Source organism: Corapipo altera, unplaced genomic scaffold, assembly GCF_003945725.1.
Source record: "Corapipo altera isolate COAL_440 unplaced genomic scaffold, ASM394572v1 1b, whole genome shotgun sequence".
NCBI lineage: Eukaryota > Metazoa > Chordata > Aves > Passeriformes > Pipridae > Corapipo > Corapipo altera.
In genome coordinates this window covers 10,806,312-10,827,037 of record NW_020884881.1, presented here as the reverse complement: position 1 = coordinate 10,827,037, position 20,726 = coordinate 10,806,312, and the positions used below count along the sequence as shown (strand labels likewise).

Here is a 20,726-nt window from a genome sequence, read left to right as displayed (position 1 = left end):
TTACTAATGCAACAAATGGCCTTTTATTAAAGTGTGATTAGTTTTAAGAAAAAATAATACAGTGTTCTTTTCATGCTCTAGAGAAAAACCCTTGAACTGTAGAAGATTTTGTTCAATTTCTTCATTTTTCATTTGAAGAATTTGTTTATTCAGGCTCTGATATGTGTTTTTTGGTAAAGGTAGTTATATTGCCATCCCAGTCATATCCAAAACAGCATCATTATATTCATGTTTCTCTCAAGACAGCTTGTCTGCAACAAGGGTTTTAAAATAATAATGACAAACATTTTTAGAGGCTGTTTCTACAAAGAACCCTAAAAGCAGTTTAATGAGAAAAATTTTTTTAGCTGAAGATATGAATACTATATAAGAGCTATGTGGAAACTTAAACAGAAGATAATTTTTTAGGCCATAGGGTCGCAGAAGAAATTAGGTTGGAAAAGGTCTCTGGAGATCATTTAATCCTGATCTTGATTTAAATGGATCCAACTAGACAAGGTGGGTTATGGCTTTGCCAGATGAGTTCTGAGTATCTGTAGGGTTGAAGGTTGCACAACCCTGTTGAAGGGTTTGGCCAGCCTCCTGATTAAACAATTAGTTTTGTTGTAATCAGAATTTTACGTATGCCACTTGTCCTATCAGTGCACCTTTGAGAATGGTCTGGCTATGTCTTGTCTTCTGTGTCCTCTGATCAGAATCAGAGACAGCAAATAAGGTCTCCTCCATCTTGAGCCTTCTCTTGTGACTTAGCAAAGCAATTTTCTGAAGACTCTTCACAAGTCATGTGTTCCAGCCCTTTAATGGTCCTGGTGGGCTTCATCCACACTTGCTCTAGTGTGCCAGTGTCTGCCTAAACACAGATCTGAGTAGGCAAGGCCATTAGAATGACAGCACTGTGTTTGGACAAAAACAACACCAAACAAGATAAAGAAACCAGCTACATCAGAAGGTATCACAACATCTCCAGAGTGATTTTTCGTAGCTCTATAGAAAGGCTAAAGTAAGTGTGCAGGTCCTTCTCTCTGTTTTTCTGTTTGAACAGTGTCTTTAACACCTCCAAGTATTTTTACCCTTTCCTCCTTCACCCTCTGCTTTCTTTTTGGCCACCCTCTCAATTGTAGTTATCTTCTGTCACCCACCTCTTGTAAAGTGTATTGTTTCAGAAATGGAATTGAGTACACAGAGGGCAGTGCTATAGAGCCTTACAGTTACCTGCACTGGTCCTGGACCCATCCCAAGGCTGTGTTTTGCAGCCTCTCTGATAGCTGAACAGAAAAGAGTTATCTATGATGTCCAAAACTACCCATGACCTTCAGATCTCCCTCAACATTTTGTGGCCACTACCTGCTAACAGCATTAGAACACAAAAGCAAAATAGGAGAAAATCAGGCCTCCTATGTGAAACACCCTAAAAAGGATTTGAAGAGCAACTCTCTCCTCTCCCTCCTTTCCCAGCAGTATCAGTCTAGTAACTTTCATTACCTTCCCAAGCTGAAGAAACTCAACCCGCCACTTTCAGTCTTTTGAACATCTCTCTGTTTCCATCCCTTCTGTGACCTGGCAGTCAGCCCACTCCTGGCTCCACACCCACTTCCCCCACTGCTGCTCCCGCGCTCCAGAAACCTCTCCTGGGCTGAGTGTGCTCTTGTGCTCCTTGAGGAAGAGCCAACTCTTTACATCTCCTCTTCAGGAGATTCAACCAGATCTGGTGTGTCACAGCCACAGCAAAGCAGTCTTCCTCCCTGCTGGCCAATTCCTAGGCTCTGTAATGATATAGTATACAGCTTCTAGACTATACTAGAAAAAATTCCAAATTTAAAGTGCTGTGTTATCTGCCAGTAGTGCTACTACAGTGTTTTTTCTTTCTTTTTTTCTCCTAAAGTGGAAATGCTGAGATGGTTACAAAAGAGGCAGACATGCCCAGCTGTAATACTGGCACCACCACAGCAGGAAATAGGAAGTGGGCAGGAGTGGAAAAGGGACAAAATTAGTGAAGCAAGGAGAGCTCCTTTTCAGCCACTGCAGGATACTTTTTTTTTAAATCTCCAACACTGACACACTGTATAAACCACATGAACATAAGGCTGCATCTGTTTTTATATTAGGGAGGCCTGTGCCATGGAGGAATGTGTGCACAACTTATATGAGCTATAAGCTCTGAGCTATAAAACAAAAATCAACTCATCTAAGTCCAAATTCCTGTTTTTCATGGAAACTGCAATGTATGGTGGCTGTCTGAAGCATGTATAAGGGGAACTGTTACTATTTTTTTTGAAATTTATGATGTCTGATGCGTGGACCTGCAGTTGAGTGGTTTGCCAGAAACAGCCATTCATTAATCATCAACACATGGCAAAAAAGATTGTTTATTCAAGATATACTGTACTATGATAGAGCCTGCTTATTTATTTATCTAGTGCCTTAAATGAACACATTGATAACTAAAAGCATTTCAGGAAATAATTGCAATTATCTTTGGCAAAACAACTATCTCCTGGTATAAGTGAGACAAAAGTACTGGCCCAAACACACAGCTTGAGCAGCACTGGAATACGTAATTGCATCCTTTTCCAAAGTTTCAATCATTTTTACTGAGAAGAGGTAGGAAATACAGTTCTGCATCATGGTCTGAATCCTGTCCTTTCCAAAATTCAGCAGTGTTTGACTGGGTCCATCATAATAAAAAGCAAAGGTTTTGAAAAAGACTTTTTGAGATGAGGTTACAGAAACCAATCAAGAGTAAAAAGTAATGGAAAATAAAAACTTAAAAATGGGAGAACTGTTTATAGTGCAAGTGCAGGAGAAATCAAGCCAAAGAGGCAAGTGGAGGAAGGCAGCTAATGGGAAAAGCAGGAAGCATCCTGCATGCATGCTCCAGGTTACCAAAGGTGATAAGACTACATTGAATCCAAAGTATTCTGAGGCCTATGTCAGCTGCAGTAGTTTTATCATTTTATGGGATCCAGTTCATCTGCACATGATGGCTGAAACATGGCACTCCAGGAGCCTCTGTGCCACTTCCAAGGAGCAATTTAGAGTCTGTGAGAAGACAGTACTTTATTTTTGTTGCTTTTTAAAAGAAAACTTAGGAGTAATTATTGTTAGTCATGTGTAGGTTGTCTTCATTTCCAGTTACATATGTGTGGGACTCCCAGATCCTTCCTGCCTTGAGACCTGCATATTTGGATAATACCTAAGAAATTCTGCTTTTTCAGGAAAAAAGAGTTCTTGCAATCTCCTTTCCAGCCAACAGCAACCATCAGAAAACACAAAAACAACAAAACCAAACAAAAATCAGAATGTTCTTCAAATGTCAAATGTATTGTAACTATTAAGACCCAATGTAATTTTTCTTCAAAAGGCAAAAATTTTAATAGCATTTGTTGATGAGTCACTTGTTAACAGTGTAGTCATAATTTTAGGAGAAATGTAACTAGTTTTATATCAGTGCATACAAGAAAGAAGGAAACATTTAATTTTGCTCTTAAAGATCTTTCAATGGAACAAACTGTTACAGATGAGATGCAGTTTGGGGAGAGCAGAAGAGTGGCTGGCTTCTGTTGTCAATGACATCTTTCCTTTCTCATTTTGCATCTAGAAATGGTAACACAGAATGTTTTACAGTGAAGAGAAATGTTTCTCTGAAGATGCCGCTGTGTTATTTCCTGTAGGATTAGTCCTAAGCAAATCAGAACTGACACAACTTTTTCCTACAGAGGCTATGCTTTAAAAAGTGGTTAGTTAGCTTTCTTTTTCTCTGGTAGAAGAAATAAACTGTACCAGTACTATATTCTCCCACAGATAGATTATCCATGATTCTTTCTGACATTTAGAAACAGGATTAATTGACAGGTCATTAGCCTCTGGACACAGAGACCTTTTTTTTCTTCTAACATTTATTAAACCTGGAACCAGGGCAGTATGTCGGCAAATATGACCTCGAATGCTGCCTGATACTGGAAAGAATGGACAATTTATACACTCGTAACTGTTTCCTATGAAGCTACATTGGACTGAAACTTGAAGAACTTTGTGGCTCCACATGTTTTCTATTTTAATCCATCAAAATAGTAAAAATCAAAAAAACTTTGAAAAATAATGTGACACGATACAAGAGATGTGCTCAATATTTGAAAGGTTTAGTCTATTAAGAGATATCTGCTAGGACTGATAAGTGTTTAACAATAAATAATGGGGAATTCCTTTGGCACAGTGAAGTATACAGGATCCATAGAGATTTTAGGGCAACTTTAAACTAAAAACATATTTCTTCTATTGCTTATTTAGAACCTAAGCCACTAGCATGTTTAATTCTCCAGCTGAATCTGATTTTTACATAGATGACCTCTTCCATCTCTTTAAACAGGGAATGAAATGTCTCTGCAGTGTAGGTTTCACACATGCAGAACATAAATTACACCTGAAACCAGCATTTACATCCTGTGAAAATCTAAGAACCTGAATGAGGTTTTAGAGTTAGTTTGAAAACAGAGAATGAGGCCCCGTTGTTTATTTTCCTGACAACCTTTTGCTTATTATTCCTTACAAAAAACATACAGGTTGTGACTGAAACATGTAGTTTTATAGAAATATGTTGTGACAGTGACAATACTGTCATTGCTTTTGATGTCATTGAAGAGATACTGCAAGATAACTAATTCTAGAATCATGCCGTATTTTACTGTGCTTTTGATGTAGTTATTGGCAAAAGATAAATTTTTTATCATTTTTGCCATATTGGCCTTCAACTGCAATGAAAAAAAGATTTTGCTAAAGTGGGAAACATGCAGGATATGGAATATATGTGAATCTAGCTGTGAACTCCCTTTTATCTTCTGAATATCATTGACCTGTGGCCTGGCAGGGTCTAGGGAGGGTCTTTGGAAGGAACAAGCAAAAAATATCCAGTGCTGAATTAATCTGCATGATTGATCCGTCTGATAGTTTTTGTCCCAGACTCAGGAGTTTCCTATCATAGAACATATGGTGCAAAGGATTAGAGGCTGAGGCTGGCAAAGAAAAGGACCATCCACTGTCCAGAAAATCAGGCTCAAAAAAGTAAAATTGGCAAAGTTTGCCTGGTTCTAAAAATCACAAAAAGGGCAAAGATAACACTGGGCGGAGGTGTGTGTCTCATGGTTGCTTTTTTGTTTTGCAAAGATCTATAACTCTCCAGGGTTTTCTTTACAGTAAAAATAACTGGTTGAGAAATTCCTTGGCTGAGTCAGAAGAGTTTAATCAAGACACTTGGAGAACCCATAGCATATGGGACTCTGAGGCAGAGGCATAATCCTTGGTCATCCAGGCTGCAACAATGCACATAAGTCATGTCAGGTCTTTGATCGCGGCTCACCCAACACAAGTTGGAATTCACACAAATTTCTGTTCCTATTACACCTCACCTCAATGGGAAGATGGATAAGCAACCAAGGCCTTAGAGGGCTGAAGCAGTGCAGTGTTGCTGCCTCTAAAGAGTGATGTGAAGTCACAGAATAAACAAGTCAACAACAGTTAATCTCATGATAAAAGAAAATCCCTTGAGGCTTAGCATGAGAAAAACTGTAATTCATAAAGCTATGAAGAGATTAAATGAATTTGAATTAATTTAGGTTGGTTTTTTCAATTACTACTCTCGCATACCAATCCTTCAAAGCTCTTTCTGTGTCTAACAAGCATTTAATTCGAAGTAGAGGTTTTAAGAAGGAAGTTCTGAGATGACATTGAGAAAACTAAGTCAGAGAGAAGTGAATATAAGAGCAATGACAGCAGAATTCTTTGTGGTTAGACATGGAAATAACAGAGGGGTGTTTGGAAAGTGTGAAACTCACTGGAAATATCTTTGAAGTTATTAAGCATTTACATTGGTCTTGTGGTCTCCAAAGTGACTAGTAAACCCTGGAATGGTTTAGCAGGGAGTGCACTACCTACCATGGTCCTGTTAGAGTGGGGTTAGAGCTCTCCTAGTATGGACTGTCCATATAAGATGGTATTATATATTTCTTAGTCTCATAAATTTTTATTAAGTTGTATACTCAGATATATCAACCATGTCTACACTTTAATTCCTGACCAGTTTCAGGCCCTGTGGCGTGTCTGGCCACTATGCCTGGTCTGTGATGCTCTTAACCCCCATGGAAGGGTGGTGTTCATTGAAGCCACAACTTTTGAGACTCACAGGTGAAAAATCAACTGCAAACTCAGCTCTCCCAGTTTTCAAGAAGGGTAAGAAGGGAGACCCCAGCAATTACAGGCTCTCCAGTCTCACTTCAGTGCCTGGTAAAATTATCCAGAAGGTTATTCTGGGAGTTATTGAAGAACATTTGAGAGACAATGCAGTCATTGGGCATAGCCAGCATAGGTTCATGAGGGGAAGGTCCTGCTTTACCAACTTAATTTCCTTTTATGACAAAGTCATCCATCTGGTTGACCAAGGGAAGCCAGTAGATGTGGTGAGTTTGGATTTGGCAGCCAGTCACCAGTGGGGTTCCCCAGTGTTCAATTTCAGGGCCAGTACTTTTCTAATGTTTTTATAAATTATCTGGAGGCAGGAATCAAATGTAAAGTTTGCCAGTGATACTAAATGAGAGTCCTTTAAGGGTAGAGAGATCTCCATAGACTGGAGAGCTGGGCAATCACCAGCTGTGTGAAACTGAACAAGAGCAAGTGCTGGGTTCTCCACCTGGGATGGGGGAATCCTGGTTACACATACGAACTGGGAGATGAAAGGCTGAAGAGCAGCCCTTCAGAGAGGGATCTGGGAGTTTGGGTTGATGGCAAGCTGAATATGAGCCAACAGTGCCCTGGCAGCCAGGAGGGCCAACCGTGTCCAAGGGGGCATCAGGTGCAGCATTGCCAGCCAGGTGAGGGAGGGATTGTCCCGCTCTGCTCAGCACTGGGGCAGCCTCACCTTGAGTACTGTGGGCACCACAACATAAAGAGAGAGAGCTATTAGAGAGCATCCAGAGGAAGGTGACCAAGATGGTGAAATGTCTTGAGGACAAGACTTACAAGGAGCAGTCACTTGGAGAAGGGAAGGCTGAGGGGTGACCTCATGGCAATTCATCCACAACTTCTTCAGGGGTGGGTAGTAGAGGGGGAGGTGCTGATCCCCTCCTCTGCTGACCAGTGATAAAGCACAAGCTGTGTCAGGGGAAGTTCAGACTGGACTTCAGGAAAAGGTTCTTCCCTAAGAGATCAGTCACTGCAACAGGCTCCCTGGGACAGTGGTCACAGCACCATACCTTGACTGATTCTCTGTAACTATCCTGTGTTTTGAGCACAGGCCTACACCTACTTCTGCCATATACTGACATTCAGTCACTGGGAAACAGGCTCCTACAAACTCTTGGAGTGAGCTGAAGTACATAATGTGATGGCTGAGAGTGTTAGGTCCCATCTGGTTTTCTCCTTCATATCCCCATGTGCCCTTGAGGCGATATCCTGTGTCTGCAGAAACTTCCCTAAATGGACATTGTCTACCATAAAGATAGATGGGGGTCTGTATTTCTCTCCACTTCTGGCTGACACTAGAATATGTTGATAACCCCACCAGACCACGGTAATCCTAAGGCACCAGTGTGGACACCCCCTAGTTAAAGAAGCAAGTTTTGGAGTTCACAGCCACCTCTGAATTAAGATTAGGAAAATCCTCATCCTCTTGGTAATATTTCTACAGTACAACCTTCCCAAAGACATTTCAGTGTTTTATCAGTAAGATGAATGCAACTGGAGACATCCAAGAAATGAAGACAATGACAGGCTGCAGCCAAGTACTGGTTATGTGTATCAGTTATCTGTGAATGAAACAACAAGACACACAGAAGTTAGAAGATTACTGAACAGCTGAAAGAAAAAACACTGAGCACAACATTAGTGTCTGATTTGTGGGAAAACTATATCTTAAAATGGAAGTAAAGTTTCTGGCACAGCAAAATTCTTGTGTGTCTGTAAGAGGCTCCACAGAAACTGTCACTTTCTAATATTAGATATTAGTTAACTGTGATTCTAGTCTAGTCTAAAGTATTGTGGGATTTTTTCACCTACTGAGGATGGTTTAACTCTCCCAACCATATATGTCCATGTAGCACATAGAAGCCTTTAGCATTACCTGATATTGCTTTGCTCTCACTGAACTATTAGGATTCATTTATATCAGGTTTTTTATCTCAATTCTCTGTTACAAATTGGTGTCTCACATCAAGATCTTTTGAATGTCTGGTGGGGTTTTTTAGCTCTGAAGCACAGCTGCTTAGTTTCACCTCACAACTCTATTTTTCAGGAACTTGCCATTGATGCTGTAAGTTGCATTTGAGAAAAATATGACACATAGAGTCTTCAAGGTACGTAAACAGCCATGCAAGCTAGTAATTGCTCCACTGACCTCAACGGGAACAGTCAAGAATACATTATGCAAAACTTTAATTTCCTTGATCATTCAGGACCAGAAATCAAGAGGGAACATAGTAAAAACCTTTTAAAGGTATTTGATTAAAATCACTGGAGCAGGATGGTGGAAAGAGATGAGGGTTTCACTTGTATTAAAGAGCCAATCTCAGGAGAATCTAAAAGGGACAAGGAGGCAAATTGAAACTGGGACCCTGGAACAAACACACGCTACCTCATGACAGTCCTCCTGGTATACAGAGGAATGTATATGTGCTTTGCTTAGTCCAGATTTATTTATATGCTCAATATTAAGATCTGTAGTAGATTAATAAATAGATTAAAATATCATTAAGTAGTTTAATATTCCTATTGAAATAAAAAGAAGTCGTTGGCTCTGTAGTCAGTAATTGGTATCAGATGCATTTAGAGAAATCTACATTCGTCATACACTCAATCTATTCCCTTTAGAGGACTGAATTACAGAATTCATTGTTCATTGAACTGTGTCTTCAGAACTTTGCTATTTAAATAACCAATTCATTTAACCAGAGATTTATTTTAAGTTCTTGCTGTATATTTTCATGTGTAGGATATGTTTCCCACAGCAACTTCATTTTTTCCCTATGAAATAAGAATTACCCTTGAATCAGGTTCATTCCCTGAATAAGACTCAGAATAACACTACTGAATATTTTATAGAATCAGCATTTGCAGAATGACTTGTACCTGCCCAAGGTGTACAGAAGCATGACGGGAAGGCTCAGTGTATGTTCACTGAAGTCACTGGAATTCACTGAAATACGATTTGTCCCAAAAGATACGATTAAAGTGATAAGGTCTTCTAATTTTAGCGTAACCTGCATAACACATCCAAAATATTCTTAGTGTACATGTATTTCTATATTAATTTTTTCCCATGTTCTCTTTCTATGATTTTTTTAAAAATTCATTTTCTTGAGTATAATATATTCTGATGTTGCAGGACACATTAACATATACCCTTTGGAACAGGTTCCTTCTGATTTTAATCTCCTGACCCTTTTTAAACAATCTCTGAGTGGAAAATATTTCCCTACTTAGCAGCTGGATACCCTCAATTTACACTACAGATTGCCAAAGGATTTGTAAGACCCATTAGCTTTAAGATCCACAAGTGTACCCATCTCATTTTTTGGAGCTGCAAGCTGGATTCAAGTCAAAAAAGGACTTGTAAACCTATGTGTAGGTTTATTTGGAAGAATCTTGATGTTCTTTTCTGAAAATAGGGTATTAGCATTTAACAGATTGGCTTTATAACTGTTTAAAGAAAAGATACCATCTAGGAACAAAGTGCTGGAAGGGGATTACAGGGTCACTGAGTTGACTCATTGTTCCCATTTGCAGGAACTACAAAATATGACCCAGTTCACTCCCTTATCAGGAACCATACTGACATGCCTTAAGAGTTTACTCCTGCCTCCTTTCCTGGGATGCTGTTTCACAATTCACTGCTGTGATAATCAGAAGATCTGCCAATCGCCAGCCTAAATGTGTTTATTGACTTTTTATGGTGTATAGCTTTTTGGGTTTCCTTTGTTGGTATATAACATATAGCGGGAAGCACAGTAGAGAAGACTGATTGCAACATTACCTAACTCAACTACTCTGGGAAGATCTCCATGCACAACTTCCATTACCACTGTCATTGTGGAAAAAACGGCTCAATATCTATGTAAAAGCAAAGGATACAGGAGATGGAGACTCATGTATATAGTAATTAATGGTGTACAATAGGGATCTCAAAGAATAAACCAAGGGCTATTGTAAGATACAGTGGCCTGTCAGATCTGAAGCACAGCCAGTGGGGTTTGGCCTGGAGGCTGAGAAACTTATGCACATTTGGGAGGCACACAACTTGATCAAAGAATATCTATAATTTAGGACTGGCTAATTAGTCAGCCAAGTAGTCTCAAACGAGTTGCCCAGGAGGCTGTGTTCAACCACTGCAGGAAATGAGAGGATGTGAGGGCTGTGTGGAGCACTGAAAGGGCAGCCAAGAGTTGTGGAGATGGGTGTTGGAGAGGAGGAAGGCAGAGACAAGCGATGGCTGCAGACTTATCGGGGAAGGAAACAGGACATGGGTGCTTCAGTGGGAAAAAAGGGAGAAACTGGTCCAGTGAGTGGTGAGATTTTAAAGGATAGTTCAAGCCGAACATTTCCAAAAGTAAACTTGTCTATTGCCACTTGATGGTAATGGAAGTAACATGACAACTTCTTCCACGAAATTAAAAAACTTAAATCTGCATTTTTAAAATTGCATTTGCATGCTTATTGTCAGAATGCAGCAAATATTTTGTTTTACTGTTAAAGAAAATAATTAAACCCTCTGAAACAATTAATGACACAAAAGCCAGAGCTTTTAAGTCAAAGTACAGGGAAGACATATAGACCTTCATAATAGCAATAATTTCAAAAGGGAACACACATTCTGATACAGGAAAAAGATAACTGAGATGCAAGACTTCAATCAAAAAGAAATGATACAGAAAATACAGAAGGCAAAATTGCTGAAGTTGTAAGCTCACAGTAAAGAGGAACTAAGTTTCATTATAGATGAATCTTAATCTAAATAAATTAATTACTGTAAATAATTGTAATTTTTTTCAGATATCTAGACATCCTGAATGAAAATGAGCAGCTTTCCTGAAGAGATGCTAGTTAATTGAGTATGGCTGGAACTACTCATGGTTTTATTGGCAATAAATACCTACTAAACAGTGCACTTCATTAGACTCCCCAGCACACTTGTGACAGTGGGAACCACTAGAAAAACTGTCACATTAACTTTGATATTAAGGGAATATTCATATAGCCGTGGTATAACTACTATTCTAAGTCTCCTTTTAGTAGTCAACAAAGACGAGGTTTCTCAAAGAACTGAGGAAAGGTTCCCTGACTGATACTTTGTAGAAACACTTCTCTCCATTTACTGTAAAAAAACAGGCTCCCTTCCATAGCTGGAAGTTATCCAAATACCTCAAAAATTTTATTTTCCAAAGGATTTAGTTTCTTAGGCTTAGAATCTTCAAAATTATTAAGCATAAAGTTACATCTCTGAGTGCATCAGGTTTTAGGCACCTCTGCTATTTCAAAGAAGCCACTTGCCCTGCCATGTACAGCCACAGGTATTAAGTTTTATTGCCCAAGTTTATGCTTTACCTGGGCTCAGAAAGAGCACAGGAAAAAATAAGGCATGAAAATACCAAGAGTTATTAAAGCAAAAACACTACCCTTTGGAAGTACCCAAAACCCTGAGAGAATATTTGCAGGGAGTATCACTAAAAGCCCTTCTTCCTCTACCCTTCCCTAGACATCAACCTCCATAGAGACAAACTTTTGTCTGATAAGGAATGGACATCTTTATATTTTAACTGCAACCATTAGTAGAATGCCAAACCCTCTCAAGAGCTAAGTCTCAAAACTTAAAACTCATGGAAAAGCAGCTGAACGATGCCAGCAGGTCAAATTTCTGAATGAAATAGTGAGTAATTCTTTGCAATAGCAATCCCAGAACTATCTCCCTATTTCTTATACATACCTTTGGGCAACCGGCTATGTTGCCAGATGTTATTCTGTGGCAGTGAAATGCCGTTGCTTTCACAGCTTCATCTGTCAGCTGAGGGCTGTAAGAGACATGGCAGGGTTACAGGTATTTTATGACCTCAGTTACAACACATGTACATCAGCCCTTGGATCCACTTTGGGCACTTCAGTTCTCCAGGCACCCTTTACTAGTAGTGAAGTCATTCAACTGTTGGCTGTGAATGTCACTAGTAAAAGAAGAGGTGCATTAAAGGGCTATTTTCCATTGCTTATATATTATACTTTGAGATATTTTTTTTTTTAGTGAACAAAAATATGTATAATATACATTATTTTCTTGGAAAGAAATGCGTAAGAACTTCAGGACTGTCACTCACAAGTTCTGGGTTCTAATATGCTCTGTGGGGTTCAGGACAGCTAACTGTGATACTGGTTGACTACAATTTCTATCCTCCTTTTTAGAGTGAATAAACATCTGCAGATCCTACTGACTCCAATTTCAGCCCCTTTATAACTCAGATAGCTTTTTCATATGCCCTGTAAAACAGATAGTTTTGGAAAAGAACAAACTCTCGTGAAAGGTCACAGAGATTCTTAAAATACACTTTTCTCCCTTGCACTCTAAAACTTTTTTACCTTTTGGCCTGAATCTTTATGAAACCTGAAAATAATCACTTCTAGGCCTACAAAGGAAAGAAGATAGACCTTCTTTTGAAACCTTTTCTGGAAATGGTCTCTTGAAGAGAGATGCCTAAAATCATATTTCTTCACCCAACAGCCCCATGATTTGAGCATGACAGAACATTCTGCAGCTCTACCAAAGCTTTGGCTTCAGTGAGAGTCTCTCCTCTTCTGTGATGTTCAGCTTAAAACCATGGTGAGATATTCGTCACTGAGTTACCTTCCAGGCCTGCTAATCTTGGCCTAAGGCTAGTGTAATTTGTCATCTACTGGAATGTAATTCTACCTCTATAGGGGAAAGAAGGAAATACTTACTTAGTAGATTGAATAAAAACCATTGGTTGCATGAAGCTTTTCAAAGCTTTCAAGACTTAGTCCTGAGGTAAACAGATTAAGGATCACATGGATAAATAACACATGCACACACAGAGAGGCACAAAAATGTACCTATTTATCATGGGCAAATATTACATATTTATCATTTTGAAAAAAACTCTGCAATAATCAGACTATTGCCACTAACACACAGCTATTTTTGTCTTACATAAAACAGGAACTCGCACATTAGCGTAGCGTTGATTACTGGAAAATTTTACCTTTGTTATGACAAAAAATTATGTGATTCTGTGTGATTTTTGTAAGTCTCACATAAACAGATGCAAAGAAACTTATCAAATCTGAAATTTGTATCATAGATGGGAATTTTTGAATTTTTGGCTATATCCTCACTTCAGTTTCTTTTTTCTGTCCATCAGTACAGCTCTAGGAAGGCAGTGCTTCTTGGGCTTTGGGTTCTTGTTTTATTTTACAAAATACTAGAATGTCAAGTGTTTTAACTTAGGACTGGTTAGAGTGGACAATTCAGAATTCATATTCTGAATCGGCTTCTGTGCCCTTCCTATTTCAATCTTGGCTCTACAGGCGGTTTGCCACCTGTAACACAGAAACATTCTCAACTCAGCAACTGAATGTTTATTATCCATGTGCAAGAGAAACTGCACACCGTTCAGAATTAGGCCTCAGATGTGATGACTTAATCACTACATTCTCAGCTAGGGTATGTAACACGAGCTGAAGCCAGGATTTCAATGCCTATGAGATATGTTTATCTTATTTTTACTAACATAGCTTGCCTACATACATATTTAAAATATCCTTCCAAGTTAGGTTCTGAATTTGCTCTTAACTCTTAAGTCTACCCCTGCATTATTTTGCAAATAGCATTGAAATTATATTTGCAACCAAAGGAGATGGAGCTTTGTTTGCTCCCTTCATCTCTGTATCCCTGGTTCTGTGCCTATAAAGAAAATAACAGAAGAGGTTGTGAAGGTAAATAAAGTTTGAAAAATCTTTAGACACTACAAAAAATCAAATGCCACATGAAGCAAATATAATTTTCTGACTTATTTGCACAATTTTAATTCTGTGTAAAGAAGGCCTGAGGACACACACAAACGTCAATGAAAATATCAAATACTAAAGTGCTGCTCATTAAGTGAGCATCACGTGAGTTATGAATGAGCAAAGATCCTATTTACAATATATGGGATCACATAAGCATTTACATACTGTTATACTGCCTGGAAATAGGCAGTGGGATTATAATGGGATTACTCTTTACAAACTTTCCATAAACTCACATCTTTACATTCAACTTACAAAAAAGAATTTGCCATTTTGTTTCAAGTTGCTTCATATCTCTTCTTCTTTCTCCTGTCCTCCCTGGATCCATGACAACAAGGTTTCTGCTGCTCCTACACGTACTCCGTGCTGCTGCTTTCTTCTGCAGAAAGTTTAGATTCACATGGCAGACGAGGAAAGCATAAGCATTTCTTTTTCACAATCTTTTTTTGAACTTACTCTGTGTAATGAGAAAACTGAAATAGCTTCTTAGCCATAAGCACAGCACAACACAGAAGGTAATATTCTCCTCTGGGAGCAGCAGCACTGGCACTACTCGACTTTCCATGAGGTACACAAGATGTACATACTTGGTCATTGTTAAAAACATGGAACTTTACATGGAACAGTCATGAAAGGCGAGTCAGAATTATTCCCAAAGAGGCAAATCCTAACGGCCTGACGTGTATGTTGGGTAGCAAGATTCAATCCAGATGCAGCCCTTGTGGTACAACAACAACTAACTCATTTTTACAATATATGGCTATAAAATGATGGATGTCGAAGATTTATGATGGAAAAAATGTAGAAGCTGAAAACTGGGATTATGTGATGGCATTGCCTGTACCTGCGGCCTTATGATCTGCAACTGTTTATGGGCATGGAATTGATATAATTAAAAAACATGATTTAAGCATTTCTGTTACTTACGGTTAGGAATGATTCTCAGTTACAGAAAGAAAGTGCTCTTATTTGGATGTAAATCCTCTCTCCTTCTTAACAAGAGGGATGGCTCTTTTTAATACTGTGAAGTTACTAACTAGTGTTTATTTCTTATATTTTTCCGAAATACAAAGCAGTAAATCTATGCAATCATATTGAATTCATCAAATCTCCATAAGGATTTTGGTAAACTACAAACAATCTGTGATAAGGACAAGGAATTTCAGAGTTTAACTATACATTTTAGAAACAGTCATCTCCTTCTCTTCATTCTTAATTTTCAAATTGAGTTCATTTCATGCTCACTAGATTCTGTATGGAAGTAAACAGCAAAAAACTGACCTCTATCCACCCTTTTCATGCCATAATTGAATGGATCTCTGCTGTATGGAATTGTAGGAATGAAAGGGTAGAATAATTTTTGAGACTGTAGAAAGGTGTAATGAAGAATGAATGATGATATGAGAGCAAAATAACATTAGTTTTGGACATGGTTAATTCAAAGAAATAGGGAGGCTTTCAGGGAACGCTGAAAAATAGGTGAAGTTTTACTGGAATCCCAGCGTCACTGATGTTTTTGCATTGTGATGTAGAAAGTTCCAATATTTTTCCAGGCCAGCCTAGGGCTCTCAAGCCCTAAAAAAATCCAGAAAAATTAATCTTAAAAATCAATACATGCGATTACATGTAATTACATTCAGCATGTTAAGATGGTCAATACTGTCCAATGCCTGTATAGTAAAGCTTCCATCTAAGAATTACCACATATTTTAAGACATTCTCTTCAGCGGAACACATATAGTTTATCCTCATACTTTTGAAGCATGTATAAGGTTCAAGAATTCTAAGCAGAAATAATTCAATTGAGAAAGGGAAAAATTTTTATTTTCCCACCTGCTGAAAAAGAAAGAGAGTGAAGAAAAGTAGTGTGATGTGAAACACTTCCACCAAGGCTCTCATAAAAATACATTGACAGATGCACTCCTCCAAAATTTGGGGTTGAAAGAACTTTTCATAATTGTTGGAGGTTTTTTTTTAGGAGAACAAAATACTATTTTCTAGGACCAAATAATGTCCTAAAATTGCTGCCTTACAATTAAGGGTTTTATAACTACAGCTATGGCACAAGACAAGATTTGAAACAGTGCAGTCACACTCATAGGTGTATGAACAACCTCCATATTCAAGACAATAGGGAGGTGAAAAGTTCGGTAAATTCCTATTTCAGGAGTGCAAAAGGATCTAAAGATGCTTTGTGATTTTTACTGCTTGTACACCAGGAAACAGGACAATGACTGATCCTAAATACTCTAAACTGAAGGAGAATTGAATGTTGATTTTGTAAAATGTATTTTGATAGTCACAGCAGAATATCTCTGTACTTCATACCAATAAAATAAACTTTATTGAAAAGCAAAGTTATCGCTTTATTCCACATGGTTAATAAATTATCTACAATTAGGCAGTGAACAGCACAGCCTAATTGTAGGCAGAGAGGAAGTGTCAGCCTGAAAAAATAAGCACATGTAAATAGTGTCTGGAATCCAGATGTGGACACTGTAATGATAATGCTGAAGAGTGCGGCTGGAGTTCAAATTTTGCAAATTCCTGAAATCTCACAGGCTGAGTAAAACCAAAGAATGGAACAAGGAGAGAGATTTCCAATCTTGGAAAATCCTAGTTATGAAAACACATAAATTTGCATTTTCCTCAGCAGACACTGTTATGTAGTGAGCATTACTTTCAACAGCTTCATGAAAATCTACAGATTCCAAATTTTTGTTGACTAAAGCACTCCTATTCAAGACAATAAACCATTTATGTTCTTAAACCCAAAACAGGTTTATGCCAGAACTTGAATTCCTTACAGCAGAGACTGATAATGATAAGTATGACCTTTAGGAACATAATTTCTTCTTGGATTTTTCTTTATTTGAAAGTGTTCCCACTTTAATGTACTTGCTAAGGAAATACTAGAGAATATTATAAATATTTTTTTTGCTACTTGACAACTAATGCTATTATGCCTTCAAAGTTAATTTATAATAAATTTATATTATTAAAGTGACATTGAATCACAGAACTATTTTGTTAAATGAAAATCAAGGTCTCCTTTGAGGTATTTCATTATTAATTCCAGATTTAAGAACAGAAAGAGTGAAGACTTGGAAGACAAGAAATGTCATTAGGAACCATCTATTACATATAAAAACTAAGAAATTTCTATGTTTCCAAAAAGAAACCTCTTCAAACAAGCTCTGTGTAGGAGGTCTAATCTATATGACATTTTAAACTATTGGTTTTGTATCTATCATACATACAAAGGAGCCAATTATCAGTAGTTTTATTAGGCTTCCTGATTTATTCAGTAGTATTCCCTGATAAATAACATTAGGGATCCCCATCCAGAATACTGACCTAGTTCTAAAAACTTTCATCTTCTATACTAAGACTCCTGACATTTATGAAAGATATGGTTGGAGCTGTATTATCATTGGAACCCCTGGAAACAGATGCTGGCAAAACAAATACTGTGCAACATAGAGAGTAGGATCACCCACACTAGGATCACTGACTCTCCAAAAACATGTTTTCTCTTTAACATAAAAAAATCCCTTCCTGTGTCTTGGATGAATCTTCTGTTGCCAACGCAAAAAGGAAGACTTTGTCCAGCATCTCTTCTATAGCATGTATTTTACCCTTTCCATTTAGAAAACAACTTTAAAAGAAACTTCTTATTCCTCTGTAACAGCTGGGGGGTTTTTTCAGTCAATTTTTATGTTTTTGTTCTGTCTTGTTTATTTTACTACATGAGGCCTACAAACAGTAGCAGAACATCATTTATTATTATTTCACTATGGTTTCTGCAGATGGAAAAATGGGTATGAACTACACCAGTTGGTAAGGATCTTCACTTGCTGTAGACAAAAGTCACCTGAGGCTACAACATACCAAAGAACAGCTCTTCCTTATTTACATTCACAAGCTGCAAGTCTCTGGCTTTCTACTGTGGACTGCATTGAATGTACCATCTCTTGCTAACAATAACCATGTGCTACTATTTTCAACTTCTTCTGAGATTTCTGTTCACATATCTCTTTGTAACCTTCAGGGTCAGCATCTGTAATGTATCTCTATGTTCCAGAGATATACAGATGTTACTTCCTGTTCATACTCCAAAACAAGTAGATTGACCCCAAAGTGACTCCAATATTGGAAGACAGTTCTTAGGAGCTCTTACGTATCTTCTATTTCTGAGCCATTTAGTACTAAATGATTCAGTTTATCCTCTAAAATGGTCAGTTTTCTGCACAGATTAGCCACAGTCAGGCACCAGTTTCATGGATCCAACACTAGAAGAGAAGAATGTAATTCTTACCATGCAGATTCATTCTGCCATTAACAATACAAATGTGGCAGAACAAAGTTTAGTTTCACATAGTAAAAACCTCCTGGAAAATGGTTAAGTTCTCACACAAATGTATACACTAACTATACTGTTTCCAATACCTGAGCTAATATAAAGGTGGGTTAGATCTGTTTACAGGAACTGTAGAGACAATTTTCCATTGCAGTGCACAAACCTCCCTGTGTAACTTTGTGTACAACAAATGCCATAAAATTTAATTTCTGTATCCAATACCATTTGCTGTTAGAGCAGATCATAACTTACAAACTATGGTTGCCAATGTTTCTTCAGGCTAAGTCCAGACGACAGGGCTTCCATTGTAACCAAACGTCCTGTAAAAATATTGAGCCTGATTTTCAGCATTGCTCAGTACTTTTAATTCCATCTGATTTGTGTTGGGACTCAAGGTGTTAGCATATCTGGCATCGATTGCAATTACTCTCTTTGTTCTTAATTTCTATTTTTATGCAGAATTAAGTTTGTAAGTCTCCAAGTTTAAATCTCTCTTTCTCTATTCTCCCAAGTGATTTGGAGTGATAACAGCTGAATTTGGAGCTCGCTTTGATATATTTTAACATTTCCTTTTCCCTGCCTTAGGAATGCATGTGATTTGTCACATCCTTTCCTTTGGAAATCAAATGCAACTCATTCATTTGCAGTCCATAGCTGGTCGTATCTATTAGACCTGATAATATTTTTTCATTAACCTTTACAAGGCTGTCCTACTGGCCTAATTTTTTAACAGACCAAAAAGTGGAGCCAGGCTATCAATTCAAGTCACTGCAGATTCAGAATCCCACTAAGAGTAAAAAGAAAGAGGTAATTGTGGAAAGCCAAAATGTCACTTTTGGTTGTGTGGGGTTTTTTCACCCTATTTAGAAACTTATTATTAAAATATTAGTAAATATTTATGTTTCATCCTGGCCTTCAGGACCAGTCAGGATCTGAAGATCATTAAGTACAAACACATAAGAAAAGAAAATTCAGCCAAGTGTTCATACATCCATATAACCTCTACTCAGGAGTGCCCAGTGATTACAAAGTATCCTGAAGTTTGAATTGTAACTACGCACAGCACACAATTCAGTCACACAAGAGAATGGGGCCTTAGATTATCATAAGAGAGAATTTCACACATGGCAGTCATTCCTGAAAAAAGCACAGAAACAAAGAATACTTCTCTCTATGCTTTGTATGTCCTTTTTATCCTTGATTTCAGAAGTGTATCAGGGTTCTTCCCATTTTTAAAGTATTTTACCTATTTTTTATGTTCCAGGCATTTTTTTTTTCTCTGTCATTATTACACTGCATATAGTTCACCACTGATATTAAGCTTCCCTGAGTCTATGTCAGGGCATCTACTGTTTTTGTTGCTGGATGTTCCACATAACTCAGGATCTTTTATTACTATGCTATGTTTTTCTGTCTAAGTCCTGCTTGATTGAAGACATTTCCTTCAAATGTTCTGATACTTTTATACTTAATTACTTTTTAACATCCCAGGAATATGGGTGGTCCAGGCCATGTGCATTAGCAGTTTGTGTCAGAACAAGGAAACGGGCAGCTGAGCACTTTCAGACACTCACACTTGGAGCAAAGTTGCCAAGGCTGTCTAATGTAGACATCAGAAAAAGTTCAAGACATTTTCAAAAAAATATGGAGAGCATGCGAATAAAACTGGTGACTAAAACTGCTTCTCTAACTCATGGAAGCATTTCCACTGAGTCTGCTTTTATAAGATAGATTTTGGTCCTAAATGCTGATGTTTTCCTCTCTGTAATAGAAGCTTAAAAATCTTACATATACTGTTAATACCTTTACAATGATCTCTAAAATTACGTGTGATATTATCTATGCATTCATGAACACGTTCATTGTACTCATAATTTAAAACACTATGGTCCCTATTCCAGGGATTTTAGAGGAGTAAAATGTGAGGGAAAACAATGAGGGATAGGAGGCTAGCAAGAAAAAAAAAAGGGTGGTTTCTTTGCTCTGTCATTGTGTTGTTGCTTTTTTTTTCCAAAGAAATGTTGTCATTAAATTGCAAATATTTTCATTTCTTATATTCTTTTAATTTCTTCGTAACTTTAAGAAACTGATTTCTGGTGCTTCAGGAATGACAAAAACGGAACAAATGTCTTTCCCACTATTGAAAAAAGCTATTGAGACTTAAAAAATCTGTGTTTTTAAAAAAAAATAAATAAAGAAGGAAATATTACCTGAAATGTAAAGGGACGAATGCTAAAATAATGAAGTTAAAATATATATATATATATAATGTAGTTGTGTGGGTTTTTTAATTTAATGTTATGTATTTTTGGAG

At 37.6% G+C, this 20,726-nt stretch overlaps 1 protein-coding gene across 1 annotated transcript in view; it reads right to left on the bottom strand.

Moving 5' to 3' along the window:
- The window catches only part of FBXL13 (F-box and leucine rich repeat protein 13), a 60,213-nt gene continuing 39,487 nt past the window's right edge, over nucleotides 1–20,726 (bottom strand). The window contains 6 exon segments of the mRNA XM_027639994.1: nucleotides 1–183; nucleotides 185–207; nucleotides 4,613–4,748; nucleotides 7,656–7,793; nucleotides 11,963–12,085; nucleotides 15,520–15,627. Of these exon segments, the coding sequence (XP_027495795.1) occupies nucleotides 4–183; nucleotides 185–207; nucleotides 4,613–4,748; nucleotides 7,656–7,793; nucleotides 11,963–12,085; nucleotides 15,520–15,627 (708 nt within the window). The 3' untranslated portion in view covers nucleotides 1–3.